This window comes from Myotis nattereri (genome assembly GCF_964212035.1).
Source record: "Myotis nattereri genome assembly, chromosome: 18".
Classification (NCBI taxonomy): domain Eukaryota; kingdom Metazoa; phylum Chordata; class Mammalia; order Chiroptera; family Vespertilionidae; genus Myotis; species Myotis nattereri.
In genome coordinates, this window is record NC_138093.1 from 32,790,178 (window position 1) to 32,809,667 (window position 19,490).

The 19,490-nt window shown below is 40.4% G+C and overlaps 1 protein-coding gene across 1 annotated transcript; it reads right to left on the reverse strand.

Annotated features, from left to right (window-relative positions):
• Window positions 1-767: 767 nt before the first annotated feature.
• Window positions 768-18,125, reverse strand: LOC308534732 (complement receptor type 2-like; the record flags this gene model as incomplete). Its single annotated transcript, XM_081113293.1, has 16 exons — window positions 768-1,501; window positions 3,397-3,494; window positions 6,061-6,136; window positions 6,783-6,806; window positions 7,596-7,988; window positions 8,656-8,738; window positions 9,310-9,397; window positions 9,473-9,649; window positions 10,017-10,424; window positions 12,959-13,035; window positions 13,329-13,419; window positions 13,499-13,675; window positions 14,278-14,685; window positions 15,049-15,237; window positions 16,670-17,059; window positions 17,999-18,125. 15 exons carry the CDS (start codon window positions 18,123-18,125, stop codon window positions 3,404-3,406), a joined length of 2,799 nt encoding a protein of 932 aa, XP_080969419.1. The 3' UTR covers window positions 768-1,501; window positions 3,397-3,403.
• Window positions 18,126-19,490: the final 1,365 nt, after the last annotated feature.

Here is a 19,490-nt window from a genome sequence, read left to right on the forward strand (position 1 = left end):
GGTAACCTAGTTACAGGTGCTAGATTAAAGGACTGGGGTTTTACTGGGACTTTCAACCAGTGAAATGTCTACACCTGGTGTCCATCAAGCCATTCCTAATATAACGGAAGACATTCACCTTGATTTCTTTAACTTACTTTGATTTGACCCATTTGAGGCTCCAATTGATATGTTCTGAGCCATGTTGCCTGGTTTTCTGGACAAGATACTTGAGGCAAGGGTAGAGTTTTCTTGCTTTTTCCTCCCGTGCCCAGGCTGTTCTAGCCTGTAGTAGGTGCATAATGAATACCTATTAAATGCTGGGTAAAATAAGTGGGTGTCGCTGTCAACTGCATTTAACATGTCTCTGCCCATTCTCCACCAGCAAGGATGTGCCAAATCCTGGGAAATTTCTGAAAGATGATGATTACAATAATTTTAGACACTAGCAGGAACAAAGCGGGAGTTATCTCTAAAAGGAATGAGCTGCAAGTGTCTGCAGAGAAAACTTTCCTAAATCTGGTATTGTAAGCTGACCTACGGAGTGGAGCTAATGTCTGCCCCTTAACCTGAGGTCCTCACAGAAGAACCCATGAGCCATGCTGACCAGTGCTATACGACATTTTGAAAGAAACCGGAGAAGATGCAAAGAAATGCAGATATTTTGTCTTCACAGATTGGGAGAATCAACATTGTTAAACTATCTGCATTACCTAAAGCAATCTGAAGAAGGAATGCAATCCCTATCAAAATCCCAATGGCATAAGGAATCATACAAGGTATTTTTTTAAAGATAAAATTTATTTGAAATGACATTTTACAAGCAACCAGATCTTCTGACAAAAGCACCAAGAATATATCTAAAGATTAAATTGTACACAAAAACTTTGGAATTAAAATTTCACTCCCATAATTAAAAGAAAAAACTTGTTTGAGTTGGAATTACTGAGTGATTATGGCAAAACACAAAGTATAGTGTGAGAAAACCTGAAACCAAGTGGGAATTAAAATGAAATGCTTAACTCTATCTGAGAAGAAAAACCACTATTAAAATAAAATCAGACTTTTCTATAAAGATATGCCCATGAAAACCACAGGAAATCCTTCATACTATGACTAAATAATTAAAACCACACTATAACCAAAACTATGTGGTAACAGTAAGTATGCTGATTATAAAAAAGGAAGAGTCTGCATATAAAAACAGTTCACTTTAGTGCTTTCCTAGAAAAGATGACTCCTCAGAGCCACTAGTATGTAACTGCTTATAGCCAAAGCCTGGCTCCAGGCACATCACAGGTGAGGCTTCAGAAAGTCCTTGGAGAGCAGGTGGCAGTGACACTGGGCTCCCAACTTTCTCATCAGGCAAACGTTCCTTGTGCTGCTCGAGAATAAGTGCAAACAGGAAGTTACAGCTTAAGGCATCATTTCAGTGATGTGGAGCCCATACAGATCGGCTTGCTGATATTCAAATGGTTTCTTTCCAACCCGTGTTCAGCTGCATTCCAAGCAAGGAGGCACACTGAAATAAGAGTTCCTGGTTAGGAGGCAGCATTGGTACAAATCAAAGTTTAAATAACGGGAATATGAACATTCTCTGTACAGACCAATTGTAAGTACTATAACCAATAAAGCATCGAGCCTATTCAAAAATATTATCCCATTAAGAGGTCCTTCTCAGAGAATAGGATATGGAGCAATTAACAAATTTTATATTGATAAATATGAATAAAAGTGCGGGAGAAGCTGAAGCAACGGTCTCATTCTCCTTGATTCACACATTCACTGAACAGATACTGATGTAATGGCTTTACTTTGGATCCCTACAGGGTTGGATTTACAGATCACTTTGGCATGGCCTCCCCTCTTCTCCTCTTTGCTTTTCCTATGATGCACCAGCACCAAGCCAACATTTCTTTCCCCATTGCCACAGCAGTTCTTCTGCATCTTGTTCATGGTATATGTTCTTACTCCCTGTTATGTATGTTATATGTATGTCAGTATATTTTATAATCTAAAATAAGCTCCAAGAAGACAGAGGTGGTATCTTTACCTTACAGATTATATACAATAAAGCATATAAGACATATTTGAGCTTGAATTCTACCTTTGCTTCTTACTGACCCCAAAACCTTGGCCAAGAGAAATTTTTAACCTTGGCTTTCTCATCTGGGGTTTTATGCGCTCACCCTGGTATTATCTTGGGGCACTCCTTACCGTTCAGTGTTGTAGTCAGAGCTAAATAAGGCATGAGCGACTCTCAGGATACTGCCTGGGTATAATAAACCTTCAAGTGTTCACTCCCATGTTCTCCTGACAACCACAGGGACCCTTGATGTTGCCTGCCAATGCATGGCGGCTATTTAATGCCTCCTTTTTCCTTAAATCCCTATCATCTCCTTTCCCAACCTTCTTATCGGCTGATCATTTTACTTTCTATTCACTGTGGGAACAGAATCATCAGAAGAGAACTTCCACAGATACCTTCACCACCACATCGCCCCAGCTGCCTTCATCTGCACCCACATGTTCTGCTTTCCCTCTGGTTCCCAAGGCCACACTCCTACCTCAGATCTATACTCCCTGCTTTAGCACTAGACTCTGTGCCTTCTAGCATACCCAGACACAGCGCCCTGCTTTAGCACTAGACTGTTCCTTCTAGCGTACCCAGACACAGCTCCCTGCTTTAGCACTAGACTCTGTTCCTTCTAGTGTACCCAGACACAGCTCCCTGCTTTAGCACTAGACTCTGTTCCTTCTAGCGTACCCAGACACAGCTCCCCGCTTTAGCACTAGACTCTGTTCCTTCTAGCATACCCAGACACAGCTCCAGCCATTCTGCCCTTCCTTCCCTCCCAGTATTTTCCCACTTTCTCCCAGATCATTCTTATCAGCACACAGGAATCGCAGCATAGCTGTCATTTCTTCACTCTTAAAAACATTTACTTTGATTTCCTCCTTACTCTTAAATATTTGTTGCTTGACTATATTAAAAAAAACAGGGAATTAATTAGTTGACAATATGACATAGGTAAACTCACGATTTATATGCATGATTTTATTTTATTTTTTAAATATATTTTTATTGATTTCAGAGAGGAATGGAGACGGGGAGAGAGAGAGAAACATCAATGATGAGAGAGAATCATTGATCGGCTGCCTCCTGCACGCCCCCTACTGGGGATCGAGGCCGCAACCCAGGCATGTGCCCTTGACTGGCATCGAATCCAGGACCCTTCAGTCTGCAGATCAACACTCTCCACTGAGCCAAATCATGTAGGGCTATATACATGATTTTAAAATCTGTGCAGTGGAACCATATAAATTTAGCATTATGCTTTTTGATAAGTATGAATAGAAGGAGATTTTTACATAGAAATTAATAAAATATTTCAATTTCATTAGATATCCATTTACCTTCTGGTTATCTTGCTGGGTTGTATGGATCAACAGAATATACTTCTCGTGTCTCTAAATGAAGATCATCTTCTATGAGGCTTTTATGTCTATAATTGCTAAATGGAAGAAGGAAGAAAAAGTAAAATTTTTACTCCTGCCATAAATGCTGTAAAGATATAGCAGTTGTTTTATTTCCATAATTCTCAACACATGGTAAGCACTTTTCAGGGATGAGTCCATTTTATTTTCCTAAGTAGCCTTTGAAATAATCACTATAATCCCCAATTTTGGAAAGGCCCATAAAAACAATTTGCTAGGCTGTTAAGTGTCTAGGTCAGAAGTTGACATTACACAGCTTTATCTCAGACCGAGAACTCTAAATGACCGATAACTATGGCCCCCAGTTTAAAACAAAAACAAAAGAAGCTTTTATTTTAAGATGTGATCATACATTTACCTACTTGGGACACAATCTCCCAATCTAACTTAAAAGAAAATGTTTATATTGGATGTTTAATTCAAAATCCTTACATGGTCCTACATGACTAAACCTTTAAATGATTTTTTTTCCCCTCTTTGATGGCATATCTACTTTGCTTCTAAAACCAGTTTACTAAAATTAGCAAAAGACAAGAAAATGTGATAATCCTACCATGTAGAACTCTGAAATAAAGTATTACAAAATTACTGGGAAAGAACGCTTACTCCTAGGGTTACTTACAGAATGTCCCCAACTACCATATTTAAGAGGTAAAATGATAAATAATATATTAAGAATATAAAAAATGATACTTTTTAGTTATGATGTTCAGATTTTATTAAAATATCTTACATGGCTAGAAAAAGTTAGCAGTCTTTTCTTCAAATGTTAGGTGGCTTTTATAAATATTTAGTGTTGTTACTAAACACCCATGTTTAAATGATTATTCATCTCATTTACAAAAAGTCATTAAGGTGATTGAAATGTTTGTATCAACTATCAGAAAAGAAATTGAAGTGGGTTAGAAAGTAGAAGTAAAATGAGAGTGATGCTAAGCAATTTAGTGTAACATATTTGGTTCATATCAATACAGGCACTTATATCCAGTATTGATATAATCATGTTAATAAACTTAATTATCATCAATAGAAACAATTCAAATGAGCTTGTAGGCATTCCCAAAGCTTGGAAATTTTTATCAGATGAGATGTTCTGAGAGCAAAGTTAGGAGATAGAAAAGACATAGAAACCACATTCTCTATTTATTTAAATTTATAACTACTCTTGGCTAAAGTTATCTTCTAACTTCCTTCAAGGAAAAGCCATGCAAATGACATCCCTATTTTTTTCTTGAGACTCCCTTGAATTGTGTGAAACAGCTGTTTCTTAACTTTTCTCCTACTTCTGACTGTTCCCTCCCCTCCTGCCTTTTAAGCATTATGTCCTTCCGGGATCGGTTTTCAGTGCCACAAAGTGGCAAGGTCAGTACTGAACTCATCATCTTTCCCCACAAACCTGCCCTTTCCCTCTTTTGGTGAAACACTGGGACCATCAAATGACCTTCACTTGGCTCATTCTCTGAGGCCCCTTCTCCCTCCTTTCCACACGACACTCAATCCTGGAAATCCTAGGCTCTCAACAGTGGAGATGCGTCCTGCACCTGCTCCATCCTCTGGACCCCTGCCACTGCTGCTTCGGCTGATGACCCAATCCTGCCCCTTCTTTTAAAAATGCGAATCTGAACATATTTAAAAACAAATTTAATATATTTTATGGACTTCAGGGAGGAAGGGAAAGGGAGAGAGAGATAGAAACATCAATGATGAGAGAGAATCATTGATTGGCTGCCTCCTACATGCCCCACACTGGGGATCAAGACAGTAACTGGGCATTTGCCCTCACCAGAAATCGAACCTCCTGGTTCATAGGTCAATGCTCAACCACTGAGCCACGCTGGCTGGGCTAAATATATTTTTTTTGCTTGCTTAAGTTCCTATAGGTTACACCCTAATTCCTTGTTATGGCCTGAAGGCTTTTGATAATCTAGCTCCTAACCACCTTCCTAGATTTCCCAAATGTCTATGAAATGGAATATTAGTCCCAAGGGTTGTTAAAAGTATTATGTGAGAAGAAAAAACAAAACAAAACAAAACAATAGAATTGTGTAATCCAATTGGTTTGGGAAACACTGGCTTAAAAAACATGAAACTGGCTTTTATATTATAGGACTTCAATTATTCTTTTGGTGATTGTGAATCTCCATGAGAAAAATACAGTATGCAGTATTTCCCAATCTTACTGTCACAGAATGCCCTCTCTCCTGAATTCATTCACAACACCATCCTCTGGTAAACACGACAGTCTAAAGTACATCCCAACTGTAGACCTTGCTGTGCTCAGGCCTTCTCAGGCTAACTACTCAGTTCATAGACGCCACCGTTGCATAATTTCAATGCAACCCTTTCTGGTTTGATGCCTACAGTAGGTATCATACAACTGTGATCAATGTAAGCAGATGGCACTTGGTGACTTGGTATTTTAAAGAAAATTTGCTGGAGTTTGTGGGTTGCATGTTTGGGGTGATGTGACTTGGTCATTCTCCAGTAGAATCTGAGACTTGGTAAGACTTCACCTGATTATCCTCCCTAAAGCTGAAGAAGCCAAAACCTTTTGTGCTTTGGTGAAGCATGCATTAAACTTACTATTTTCTGTGTTTTAATATCATGCACAAGGTGACACTAACCAAGCAGATAAGAACCACGAAACCTGCAGAAAGACCTAGAAAACAAAACAGCAAGTATCAAATTCAAGAAAAATGTGACCTATATAGTTTTGAAGTGATTGTGGGGCCTATTTCCAGTGAAGGGGAATATGGTATGTTACGTTTATACTTATCCTTTCTGAGCCATGTAAATAGTGAATTCCTAAATAATGATACTTGGGCTTAAGGTTTTTCTGATTCAATCTAGTCCACATTTCCTCTAAAGCACCAAGCATTTGACCACAGGGTTCCAGTTAAGTTCTGTTGGGCTTTTCTGTTCCTTTCAGTTTTATTAGCAATATTCTAGTCACTGTAGTAAAATTATGATCTCAGGACACCAGAGTCCCATGACTTTGCAGAACCACATTTAATTCTCAATTGTGAAAGGTATTTTGCTACTGCAGAATAAGCCAGCCTAGTTTGATAGTACTAAATCATGCAAAAGATCAAAAGTTAATGTAAACCAAACTTTCAACTTAAAAATTAGAAATAGCTGTCTGTTCAAAACATTTATTTAACTATATTCAAAAGTGACAGTTTGTAATGTAAAGGGTACATTAAAACATTCTTAAAACACCCTAGGTACTTTTCTATAAGTTAATGTGAAGGGTGAGTTATAGGGCCACAAATATATATATACTTAAAGTATTTAGGAAGACTTACCACCAAGAAGAGGAGCAAGTGACCCTAAGGAGAATCCAAAATCATAAACATATTAGTCTACTGGTAGCTGCATGATTCAATGTAGTCCAAAGCCCCATGGTAATGTCCCATTCAGCCCCAGTCCCTCTAAGTCTCCTTGAAAAGGTATATTGGAAGCCTGGATTCTACCCACTTTTTCTTTATTTCTTATGTAACAACTCACTGGACTTAAAAAAATTTTCACTTTCAGTAAATTGCAGTAGCTCACCAACTAAAAAAAAATAATACACTCAGTATAATCAGGGATTTCTCAGATTAAATGCAAATATTAACTGTTATAACAATTTGCTTAACATACTTTTAGAGGTCCCAGTCAAACTTGTAAGCACTTATAACTTACAAGTGTATAAAAGTGCCAAATGATAACTATATTATAAGAAAGATAATTCAATGAGCTTAAAAGTCAGCTTCACTCTAAAGAACATACTGAAATACTGGCTGGTATTTTGGCCTTAGATAGCAAATTACCAAGCAATACTATTGCCAACATTTGCCCCCAAATAAGATAGGTGCATTTTTCTTATTCTAAATTAATGAAAACAATAAATTTTGTAGACACCGTCACATTATCCTCTCATGTACTTTTTCTCGCCTTACTTAGAAAGGAAAAGGGGGGGAAGAATTGGGCAAAAAGATTAGGCAGGTGTCTTATAAAACAATATAACTGTCTTAGCAGTTACACGCTTTTCTTTAGCGCAAATGGCAAGTGCAGATTTAAAAAATGTTCCCTTATTCTGAGCAAAATCCCTGAGTTAATTATCAAAAGTAACTTACCCTTTTTGATACACGTTGGTACACCTGGCACCCATTTGTTATTGGCATGGCACCTAACCAAGTCACTGCCATTCATGATGAAACCAGGGTTGCAGGCAACATATACAGTCTCATTGAGGGAATATGACGAATGAGTTTTATTCAGCGTGTACCCATGTTTGACCTCTGGGTGAGGGCAGTGGGCCACAGGAGGAGGTTTTAAGCACTGTGGGGGAGGTGCACTCCAAGATCCATGTCCTTCAGAATCACTTATGCATCGTATGTTTCTCTCTCCCAGAAGAGAGAATCCTTGGTCACATTCATAAGAGATTTCAATTCCATAGAGAAAGTGTTCTGCCATCACACCTGTGTGCCTCCCGTTGTTAATCACTGGTGGAGGTGGACAGTGAATAGCTGCAGAAGAGATTCGGGAAATGCTGCTTCAGCTAGTGTACCAAGGCAGACAGTCGTCATTCGGATGCAAATAAAACTATGTGACTGCATGTATGACACATAACCATACAATTATTTAGCTTTAGAACCTGCATTGTTCTCATCAAAACAGCTTTATTAACATTTCTGAATAATATATATTCATTCCAAAAAATTTAAAAATAAGCTATAAATATAGGCTATATTTGTGTTTTTTAAATCTTGAGTAGTTAGAAGATGTATGCAAAATACTCAGTTCCTACTTGACAACTTTGCTTGCCAATGAGAGTGTTGACCAAACTGAGAAAGGCATTTCTTATCTTAGACACATTGAGATAGAACATGTAGACTGTTGAGGTAGTTACAGCCTAGTTCAGCCGTGGGCAAACTACGGCCCGCGGGCCGGATCCGGCCCGTTTGAAATGAATAAAACTATTAAAAAAAAAGAAAATACCCTTTTATGTCATGGTGTTTACTTTGAATTTATATTATTTCACACAAACACTCCATCCATGCTTTTGTTCCGGCCCTCCAGTCCAGTTTGTGGCCCTCGAGTCAAAAAGTTTGCCCACCCCTGGCCCTAGTTCTTAGGTAGCCTGTCCTCTGGAATCCCCAACTATCCCATTTACAACTTTAATTTTTCTCTTACCTTCACAGAGTGGAATCCTTCGGAACCAAACCCCAGTCTCAGCATCTTCACACTTCTGATAAGTATGTCCAGTCAGCTGATACCTAGAGAGAGATTATCATACATTTCTTTTTCCCAATATCACGTCTCTGAAACCTCACCTCCTCATACCACAAATACAGAGGAACTCCTACATAAGAACTTCAGTACAGAGGAATGAAAACCCTTGACCCTCCCAGTAAGCAAACTTCTTTAGATGACAGCAAAGCTATTTCTATGTCAAAAAAGAACAGCCCTAACCGGTTTGGCTCAGTGAACAGAGAGTTGGCCTGCGGACTGAAGGGTCCCAGGTTCGATCCCAGTCAAGGGCATTTACCTTGGTTGCGGGCATATCTCCAGTAGGGGGTGTGCAGAAGGCAGCTGATTGATGTTTCTCTCTCATTGATGTTTCTAAATCTCTATCCCTCTTCCTTCCTCTCTATAAAAAGTCAATAAAATATATATTTTTAAAAAGAACTAACAAGTCAGAGATGCTACTTAGACTTTTGGAACCTCATATTCTCTGTGAGTGTGGCAATGAGGAGCCGCAAAAAGAGCCACCAAGACAAGCTGAGGGTGCAACTAATGCACTAAACCAAGTGGGGACCCGCTCTGGATGGGTCATCTCATACTCACCCATCTTGACAGGATCTATTAACTAGAACCACATGCGAATCAGCTGGAAGCTCGTGAACATCTCCTCCCGCGGGCTCACATGGCGCTTCTGGAGGAGCACAGCTGGAATTACTCACACATGCTTGCTATCAAAGGGAAGGCAACTCTGGACCTAACAACCTACCTTCACACCGAGGGGCAGAAGGACTCCAATCTCCGGAAGGCATACAGTGAATGGATTTGTTTCCCACAAGCGAGTAGCCGGGATCACAGGTGTAGTCTACAGTCATCCCAGAGACAAAGAGGACCCTATTTCCGCCTGTATGCCGACCATGGTGCAGCCCCGAAGGTGGCTGGCAGTCTGAAGGAAAAACTTCCCACATAAATACCAACAAAAGAACTTATACTCAAGAACATTCACAGTACAACATTTGACAACAGATAATCTTAAACATCTTAGCCAAGGATCATAAAGCTCTAATTCATTACTGAATGTTGTCTGCTCTTTAGACTTCTTTAAACAGGTCCTCTCAGTATCTACCTTGAATATATTCTGGATACAAGAGACAGTCACATAAAGAACATACACAACACACATGGAACAATGTTACAGATAAAAGCAATAGGATAGTAATCTGTGCCCCATTGACTTTCTCCATGAGTGTAGTTTTGGGTGGGAGATGAGAATAATAAGTAAATACCTTATTTTTCCCCATTGGGCTGTTTACCTTTCTCACAAACGGGTATTTCGGGATCCCAGGTGTCATTGGCTTTGCAACGAATCTCACTGCTGCCCTTCAAAGTAAATCCATCATCACATTTGAATGTCACACTGTCGTTGTAGACATATGGGGCTTCCTTGCCCGATATCTGGTATCCATTTTCAATGTGGGCATGTGAGCACTGAACAGCAGGGAGGGAAAGTTTACAGAGAGGAGCAGAGCCACTCCAGATGCCTCTCTCCTGACCATTGCTTGTACAACGGATAGTGCTCTCCCCGATGAGGTTGATTTCCATGCCTTTCTCTGGCCCAGGGTTACAGGAATAAGTGACTGTGGTTCCATATGGAAAGTCTTCTGAGGCACTCCCTGTGTGTGCCCCATTGTCAATAACAGGGGGCGGTGGGCAGGTGATTTCTGGAGAGATGAGAAGTGACTGTATCATTCTGTTTCAGTTTTAGACACCAAAGAAGAGAAAGGAAGTTGGTTATGAATCTGTTATTATCAAATTTCCTGGAGGATATGGGTGAGATTTGATGATATATGAGTTATATCAAAGCTCATTATGTGTGCAAAATTCAATTTAAATAGGTTCCATAGGAAATATATTTTATAATTGATATCTTTGTTAAGTGTGAACATGTACACCAGTATTATACTGTGAGTCAGTAAAGACCAGTAGTAAATTATTAATTAAAATAAGAATTCTTTTTAAAATATACAACCTACACTAATAAAAGACAAACATGCAAATTGACCGTACCTTCACTATGCCTTAAGCCACACCACCAGCCAATCAGAGACTATATGCAAATTAACCCAACCAAGATGGCGGCCGGCAGCCATGGAGCTGGAGCAAGCAGGAGGCTTGGTTGCCCCAGTGATGGAGGAAGCCACGCTTCCCGCCTGCTGTGGCCAGCTCTGAGCTTCACTCAAGGCAACAAAGTTTCAATTTTAGAAGATAAATAAACCCCAGATACCTGCTTTTAGCTGGCCATGGCCACTGAGCTGGAGCAAGCAGGAAGCTTGGGTTGTCCCTGGCGATGGAGGAAGCCAGGCTTCCTGCCCACCCGCCCTGGCTGGCTCTGAGCTCCACTCAAGGCTACAAACTTTCAATTATAGAAGGTAAATAAAACCCAGAACAAAAAAAAAAAGAAAAAAAGGAGAGGCTGGGAGCTTCCATTGCTGGGGGGCTTGGCCAGCCTGAAAACGGCCCTCAGCCCCTCACCCAGGCTGGCCAAACCTCCATGGGGTGAGGGTCCCCACTGGGGGGGGGTTGATCAACCTGGGGGGGGGGGCTTGACCAGCCTGCAAACAGCCATCAGCCCCTAACCCAGGCTGGCCAAGCACCCCAGTGGGAATCCCCACCCTGAAGGGGTTGTGGACAGCCTGAAAACAGCCATCAGCCCCTCACCCAGGCTGGCCAAGCACCCCAGCAGGACCCCCACCCTGATCCGGGACACCAGCCAGGCCCCACCCATGCACCAGGCCTCTATCCTATATAATAAAACGGTAATATTCAAACTGACCCTAACAGCAGAACGACTGGGAATGACTGGTCAATATGACGCCCACTGACCACCAGGGGGCGGATGCTCAATGCAGGGGCTGTTTCCTGGTGGTCAGTGTGCTCCCACTGGAGGCGCTTTGCTCAGCCACAAGCCAGGCTGATGGCTGCCAGCACAGTGGTAGTGGCGGGAGCCTCTCCCGCCTCCTCAGCAGCACTAAGGATGTCCGACTGCAGCTTAGGTCTGCTCCCTGCTGGTAAGTGAACATCCCTCGAGGGCTGCCAGGCTGCCAGAGGGATGTCTGACTGCCAGCTTGGGCCCGATCCCCCCAGGAAGCGGGCCTAAGCCAACATGTGGACATCCTCCCAGAGGTCCCAGACTGCAAGAGGACATAGGCCAGTGTATGAAGCTGCCTATTGTCTTCACTAGCAGAGAGGTGTGGACAAAGAACCCGGAAGGCTGGCGACCCTTGAGCTCTGGCAATGGTCAGGGCTGTGCACCCACTGTTAGTCCAGACAATGGTAGCTGAAGCAACTTCCCCGTTTATTATTATGTAAATCCTTGCTAAAGGGCAAGTCTGCCTGTTACTGGAAATTGCCTGCCTAAGGGTTATGGGTGTATCCCAAACCAATAAAAGGTTGGCGAGGCCTGAGCACCAGTGGAAGTCCTTCCCCTTGAGTTGGATTTGCCCGCCTGGCCTCCCAATATTTCCAAATTATCTCTTGTCTTGTATCTTTCATTTGTGTGCGGCCCCTCTTCCAGATCCTGAACCCTGAATTATGCGGGATGTGGGGGGAACAAACAAACAAATATACAAATCTACATAGGCCGGGCTCAGGGACCCCCCTGAGTGCACAAATTTTTGTGCACTGGGTCTCTAGTAGTTGAATAAAAGGCATGGGAACATAGAATTGAGCTTCTTTTGCATGCCATTTTAGTGCTGAGGTGATACAGTAGTTTAGCCAAGAATATTTGTTGTTGATTGAGTATATCCTTTGGTAGGCAATAACTTTGAAGTCTGAAGTCTTATGCTGACTTTACAGATGAGGGGATAGAGTTACAGAGAAATTCCATAAATCACCCAATTTCATATGAAGCAGTAGATACAGAAGAAGATATCAGATCCCACATCAATATCCTTTCCCTCCCCACTAAACTACAGTGTATGCAAAATAAAACATGGTGGCTCATATACTCACTGCTTTCATCATCTTATACACTTAAATCACAAAAGAGGGCCATTAACTGCAAACATTTAAATTAAGTGATTGCTATGCTTTGAAGTAGATAGAGGGACAGTAGAAAGACAGAAAAACTGTTGACAAATTTAATGGAATAGAGGCTAATATTCTTATTCCCACAACATAGCCTAAAACAGAAATCTCCCAGGGCATGCAGAGGAATCACATTATCTCAGGTTCCCTGTTATTTTTTACTACTCACCTTTACAAAGACGAATCTCCATAAACCAAGGAATGGTGCCTTGACACAGCTGGTAAACACTCTCACCTAACCAGGACCTAGAGATAGAGTCCTATCATTTTGCCGTCTAGTGACCATTAAACTAAGCAAGAGCTATTGGCTCAAAAGCAGACTCACCACGTTCAGGACAAGAAGCAATACGAACAGAATGCAGCCAGCATCAGCTCCATCACCCATTGCACAGGAGTAGTTCCCATACATGGAAAACTAGCAAGATTAGCACTTCCATGGACACGGGCCAGGGAAGGGCTTTGAGGTAAACGCTTACACAGAGCTTGCAGTATGCACTGATAAGCCAGACCCAGTTCAGGCTGAGCCAGTACTCACTCACCCTTCATCGCAAGAAGATTTAACATCTGGTCTAATCAATTGATTCTGAGGTTTTTTGTAGAGATACTTTTCTATAGGTTCACACTCTGCCACTAAAAAAAAGAGACAAGGATGAGAAATCAACAAAAATAATCTCAAAACTACAAAACATCTGCATGCAAGTCCTGATACCTTTGCATTTGGGGACAGTGGGTGTCCACACCCCGTCAGAGGTGCAATGTATGGATTCTTCACCCACCAGCACATAGCCAGGGTCACAGCTGTATTTTATGGATGTCCCAGGCTCAAAGCTCATCCCATGTCGATCTTCCTTTTGCCCATTGAGGATTTCAGGAGGGGCTTGGCACTCTAAAGGGAAGAAAAAAAATTTTATTGTCTAAACAACAGCAACATGGAGAAACAGCCAAAGAAATGAGCATTAACGCTATAATTCCTCGCTGGTGGCAGCTGTATGATGCAGAAGGTATCTTACAGCCCAATTTGGGGTAATTTTGAATCAGTGTTTCTCGATCTTTTCCTCTTCTTTGCACTTAGGCTGCTGCAGATTTTGTTCAGTTTCCACTCAGTGCTTTATCTCTCTCATTTCTTCCTTTCTTAAGGGATCACCTCATATGCTCTCAATGGGAGATTCTCATATACCCATGGAATGGGGGCTTGGATGACTTCCCTTTTAAGAAATCAGTATTAGGACAAACAAACATTTTTCCCATAAAGAAATGGGCAACTTAGTGGTTCCTAGTGTTATTTTTCCCAAGGACGCTTCTACAAAATGAACAAATGGTGGGTGTTATGTTTAAAAACGCCTTCTACATAATTTGAAAATACTATACATATTGAAGAATTGAAGCGACTACAAACTGAAAAATAACCTGCTTACACCCAAAGTCCCTACCTATAATCCTTAGCAAAGAAGAATCAGTGGAACCTTTTCTTGGTCCTGGAACACTCACCCTTTTCACAGACAGGTGCAGAGGGCTCCCATGTGCCGTGGGCACTGCACCTTATTCTCTCGCTACCTTTCAAGGTGAAGCCCAACGAGCAATCAAATACCACAGTGTCATTATATGAATATTGATCTTTCTGCCCAGAGAATATTTGGCCTCTTAGGATCTGGGGAGGTGGACAGTGAATTCCAGGAGGAGAAAGTTCGCAGCGTGGGGCAGGACCACTCCAGATCCCAGTCTTCTGACTGTCAGTGGTGCAATGGATAGTGTCCTTCCCAATCAGGATGAAGTCCACTCCTTTCCCTGGGCCCGGGTCACAAGTGTAAGTGACTGTGCTTCCGTATGGAACGTTCCCTGAAGGGTTGCCTGTATGCCTTCCATTGAGAATAGGAGGAGGTGGTGGGCAGAGGATTGCTAGAGAAATTAGAGAGAAATGACAAGGTTGCAGCTGTACTACACACAAGAAAGCCTCAGACTTGATGCCACCCTCATCTCCTAGGCTCAGGATCCTAGGGTATATGAATCGCTGATGAACCATCGAGGCAGCTATCTCTCTATATAAAAGCCTAAATGAACGTTATGACTGAACAACCGGAATGATCGGAATGACTGGTCACTAAGACTGGTCCGACGACTTGCAGGCCCCTTTACCTGCCCATTGAGCAGTGGTCCTGGAGCATCACACTGGGCCTCTATGGAAACAAGCCAAAGATGCTCAAAGCATGGCAAATTACAGAATAGCCTAATTTCTGAAAATTGATTGTAAATTTGGGGTACCTTCACATTGTGGAATGACTGCACTCCAGTTTCCTGAAGACAAACAACGAATGGTCGTTTCTCCAACAAGCAAGTAGCCAGGTTCACAGCTGTAAGTCACAGACAGTCCAGGGACAAAGAGGCTGACATTCTCTGCTGTGTGATGTCCATTGGGGATCATGGGAAGTGGTGGACACTCCAGGGGGAAATCTTTACACACACACATTAGAACAAAAGGCCATCAGATGATACATCCCTCACAATCTAGACTTTGACATAGTACATTCATCCAGCTAAATGGCACATTATCTGTGGTAACCAGTCATCATGAATTTCAACTCAATCTTTAAAACAAGTGTGATGTAATATCCATTTTATACACCATATAGCTCATTATTTTCCATTTTTAGTTACACTTTATGATTTATGTTGTGAAAAATTTCATTTACCAAAAAATAGTTTATTTTCACAATTATTCTCATGCTACCCGGTAAGGCTATTTTTCTGCTTCAAAAATAACTATTATTAGGGCTTATCCTGCTAGATATTATTAATATAGTTTTATGGGATCCTATATGTGATACATATATATTTACATTGTGAGTATATGTGTACTCACATCTTATTTTATGCGAATTATTAGTTTAATACTGTGTTTATTATATCTTTCCATGTTAATACATATAGGTCTATCCAAGTCTTTCTAATGGTTTAATTATGTTCTATAGTCACCTCATATTGTGATTATCTTCAGATCTTATGCACCTCAAAGGTTATATATCTATTTATAAACACATAGATAGAATCATATTTTTCTAATAGTTTTTTCAGTTCGTTAATTGATTTAGAATAAATTGATATAGTTTTTCATTAATGGCTAATTTTGATGGTAAATGTTTGTTAAATATTACAGTCCCTGTAATTGTATGATTGGAATTCAGATTTATTTGAGCAACAACATAAACCTAAGTAAATAAAAATACGAGAACTTATAGTAATTCTAACTTTATTTTTCTGCTTTCTCACTTGTTATTTTTATTCTTAACTTTACTTTTAGTGCTGACACTATTACAGCCATCCCCATTTTACCTTTAAAGTTATTTGATTTGAAACACTGTGTCTGAGGAGATGACTTGGTAGAATAGTGCATCACTTCAGAAAGTGTTTATAGAGATCTCAGAACAGGCATCATTTCTGCCAGATTGTATTAGCACCTATTTACAAACGAGTTTAATATCCATTGGGTGTATTTTTTCTAATAGGCCTCACATTTTTTCTCATTTTAACATCAATTTAGATATATAGTTTAAAACCACACAATTCACACAGCACCCCCTATCTTGTGGAACTTATTCAATTCAGTTATTAGGTATATTCAGTTATTTTTTCCAATCATACTTTAAAATTCTTTGTTCTATTGATGTTTGTTGAATGAACATTTATATCCTTCATGACTAATGCCCTCCCCACCAAACAAAACAAAACAGGGAAATATACCTTTCACCCTTTGCCATGCTTCCTCCCTCACCCCTACCCTTTACACACCGACACTGCTCTTAGTTCAGAATGATACAAAACCCGACCTGCACAGAAATGCAATGGTCCACCCTCCCGATTCAAGTTGATTTTCTCTCTTACTCACCACTCTCACAGGTTGGTAGTGGTGTTGGCCCCCACCTTCTATTTGCTTGGCACCAAACGGTCTTGTTTCCTTTCATGGTGAAGTTGGCATCACAGGTAAAGGTCACAGAATCACCATGTATGTATGGTGGTCTAGATCTTTTATCTTTGTGTCCCCCTGCCACTACGGGCTCAGAGCATATAGATCTTCTATTGTAATATTCACATATAGGAGCAGGTTTATCCCAGATTCCTTTCACTTGGTCTTTACTTATACAAAAAAGATTCTTTTCTCCAATGATGCGGAAGTTAGAGGGACAACTGTACCTCACCAAAGTGTTAAGAGGTATGGAGCCAGAAGTATAACTATTCCGACCATTTCGGATAGGAGGAGGAGGGTCACAAAAAATCCCTGAAAAATAGAAAAGGAAATATGTGGTGATATTGACTATGACAAGAAAAAGATTCAAATGTAGATTAAAGCTCCAAATATAGTTTATGTCACCTTATCAGAAACAGACTTAGAAATTTGTATAATTTATTTCTTAGGGACTCAGAGTCCCTACTTATCCCCAAACTCCTAAATTCTTACCTTTCTTTTGCTGCTCAGCAAACAAATCAATACAGGACTTAAAAGTACCATCTTGACCAAACAATGACAATGAAAGAGAATTTATTAAATAATTCTGAGTCTCATCAATTTTAATAAAACTGAAGGCAAACAGCTGTGAAAATAATATGTTAACAACATGCTAATCACATGTGGGGAGGTACCATGGAGTTAATGAAATATGGACTCAGACCTGGTCTCAGATTCCCACTGTCATTGAATAGCTGAGTGACCGTAGGCAAGTCTTACCCTCTCTAAGCCTCAGTTTCCCAGTCTATTGTATAAATTAAGCTACTTCATAAGGTTGTAATGAGAATCCAGAGAGATAAAAGTACCGAAACGAAGAACAATCACTGAAACATACAAATTATTCGATGTCTATTTCAAACATACAATGGGGGCTACAAGTGGTGAAAGTACATTCTGCTCCTCTACTAAAGGGACTGCAGCCTCACTACAGTCATTTGTCATCCTTTGATGCTGAATCCCTTTGAAAAAGCCACAGGAAGAGAGCAAGAGTTTGGAAGAATGACCTGATATCCTTTAACCGGAATACCAAACCACTAGCTGTCTTTCTCTTCCTCTTCTCATAACCACAATGTATCTGAACAACCAAAAGCCTCATTTTATTTCTAGATCACCAGATTTCCAGCCCAACTCACCCTTCCAGCACCTGGGTGGTGGAGGATTCCATTTATTGTTTGGTCGGAACCATGTGTTTGATGGTGAAACCAGGCTTACGCTTAAACATCACAGTATCATTCAAGGAGGATGAATGCCTATATTCAGACTCCATAATTCCATTTTCAACTTCTGGAATTGGGCATTTGAAAAAACGTACAGTCATCATTTCCTTTCGGTACCTCATTCTTCATCCCCTGCCCTTCATTCATTTGGTCACCAAATTTTAGTGACTGAATTCCCCAAATCTCCAAACCAACCATGTCATCACTGCTGTAATCTCTCACTGGATCATGGAGTAACAAAATTTCCCTTTCTAACTCTGGTGTCCCTTGGTCTTCATCTTCTATGCACATCTACCACTGCACACGTTATCTTTCAGAAGCACAAATGCGATCATGCCACCACCTACATTTAAAATCTTACAATGACTTACCATAGTTGATTGAAAAGAAAAAGTCATGGCCTGTCACGGTTAAGATCCAATCTACTTAATCAACTACTATTCCTCACCACGCACCTCATACTGCAACCACACCGAATTTTCCTATTTTCCACAGATGTGTTCTTTCATACCTTCATACCTCTACCTATAATGCCTGGATTTCCACAATTCTTTTCGATAGCATTTATTATGTACTTCTCTATGATATCATAGAAATTTATCTCTATGAATAAATGAAATCATATCATAGTACGGTATTTGTTTAAAGCTGGTCTTTACAATTAGTAAAGGAATTCTTTACAAGAAGGGATCAATAGACTTTTATGGTTCTCTCCAAGTCCATCATCTAGCTTAAAGCTTCAAACCTATTAGTTACTCAAAAATATCTCTTGAATTAAATGGGGTAAAAATGAAGTGAAAACTAATATTCCTTGCATACTAACTTACAACTCACTCTAACACAGTACAGAGAGCACAGAGCAAGTTCATGGGGATTACAGGTAAATAGAGTTGGCCAACTGTGAAAATTTAACCTCAACCCTCAATGCCCTTAGGAGTAAAAGAGAACATGCAGAACCCAGGATCCTCTTCATTAAGATAATTTGCTGGTTATTTATCATGAACACAACAGGATAGCTCACAGAGATACACTAATAGACCCAAAGATGTCTCTATTTTAGAATACTCATGTTTACAGTATTGCTCCGTATCTGACCACTTGGAGGTCTCTAGACAGGTGGTAAAGAACGACTTTTTTATATACCCGATAAGGCATTCAGATTCCCAAGATGTCCCAACAGCAAACTCAGACTGATCACGCTGAACTTTAGGCTTACCAACAGGATACTTTGGCAGGAACTTACCCTGACCTAGACACAAAGACCACAGGAATGTCAAAGTAAGAGAGGCTAAAACTTGCACACTGCTTCTGCTTTGTCACTAATTTTCCTGACAACTTTAATCTTTAGAAAATAAACAAAAAAAATGGGTAGCAATCATTTCTGGGGCAAAAATACATATCTTGCAGTTAGGGGTGCAAATACAGAGAAATAAGCTCAGAAGTGCGAAGACATTTTAGGATGAACTTTAGAGACTTTAGGAAGAGAT